At 21.3% G+C, this 1,205-nt stretch overlaps 1 protein-coding gene across 1 annotated transcript, besides 3 other annotated features; it reads right to left on the reverse strand.

Annotated features, from left to right (window-relative positions):
• EDI_176440 (heat shock protein 70 (HSP70)-interacting protein, putative) lies at positions 1 to 942 on the reverse strand (the record flags this gene model as incomplete). Its single annotated transcript, XM_001735376.1, has 1 exon — positions 1 to 942. A coding segment is annotated over one exon (942 nt), but the record flags the coding sequence as incomplete, so codon positions are not given.
• Positions 388 to 423: a sequence feature (AT_rich).
• Positions 892 to 1,010: a microsatellite.
• Positions 1,011 to 1,044: 34 nt separating this feature from the next.
• Positions 1,045 to 1,201: a microsatellite.
• Between the last annotated feature and the right edge of the window lie 4 nt (positions 1,202 to 1,205).

The raw sequence follows: 1,205 nt of genomic DNA on the forward strand, positions 1-1,205 counted from the left end.
AATAGGATTAAGAGGAAGAATAGAAGAAGAATTATATTTAAGTACAGAATAAAGAATTTGATAAATAAAAGTCCACCCACCATAAATATTAAATTTTAGAAGAAGAGAACCAAAAATATTAAGAAAGAAAGGAACAATTTCTGAATTAAAAGGAATTAAAGGAGAAGAATGAAATACAACAAAAGGAAATAATGATTTTTCAATATTTTGTGAAATTAAAATAGTAGCAAAAATTTTAGCAATACATAATGGATGAGAAATATGATTTATTTTACAATAATTAATTAATCCTTTTAATTTATTACATAAAAGAGAATGAGTGTAATCTAATTGTTGACATTTAAAATTACAGTATTTCATTCCACATTTACATTTGATGATTTCTTCTTTATTTATTTCTTTAAATATTTGATTATATTTATTCTTTGGTTCTTTACTACAAAGTGTTTTTAAACAAAATCCACAACAATTATAATAATCTTCTATTTTACTAATTTGTATTATTGGTATTTCTTTCATGATTATTTCTTCTTTTTGATATCTTTTTTTACTAAATACTCCTTTCCCATATTCTAAATTAATTCTTTTAACTTCTACTTCTTCATTCCCTGAATAATATTCTTTCCAATACTTTTCTTCTTTTCTTTCTCTTCCTAATTTAATTTCTGCTATCATCACACTACTGTTATATTCTCTTGTGTTTTCTCCTGCATTAATTAATCGGTAATATCCTTTTTCAAATTCAGGTGTTTCTTCAATGCTTTTTCTTGCATATTTAATTGCTTTTGGTATATCTTTTAATTTCATATAACATGCTGATATGTTTGAATAAAATGGTGCTCTTTGTTCTTTTTTATGACATTTCTTAAATAGTTCTATTGCTTCTTCATATTTTCCTTCTTTAAACTTTTCTTTTCCTTTTTGATGTTCTTCACTTTCCATTTCTTTTGTTATTTCTTTTTTCTTTTTTTTTAAGATGATTTTTTGTTTTTAATTTGTTTTTTGTTTTTGAAAGTGAATATATTAAAGTAATACTATCTAATATATCTTGTTATATTTGGTTAATCTATTTTATTCATTTCTACATCTTTGTTTTATTTTCTTCATTTTATCATTGTTTTTATTTATTATTTAATTTAATCTCTATGATATTTTTATATATTGTTCTATCATTTATATCATGATTTATATTATTTCATTTATAA

Source organism: Entamoeba dispar, genomic scaffold, assembly GCF_000209125.1.
Source record: "Entamoeba dispar SAW760 scf_1105229459097 genomic scaffold, whole genome shotgun sequence".
NCBI lineage: Eukaryota > Evosea > Mastigamoebida > Endamoebidae > Entamoeba > Entamoeba dispar.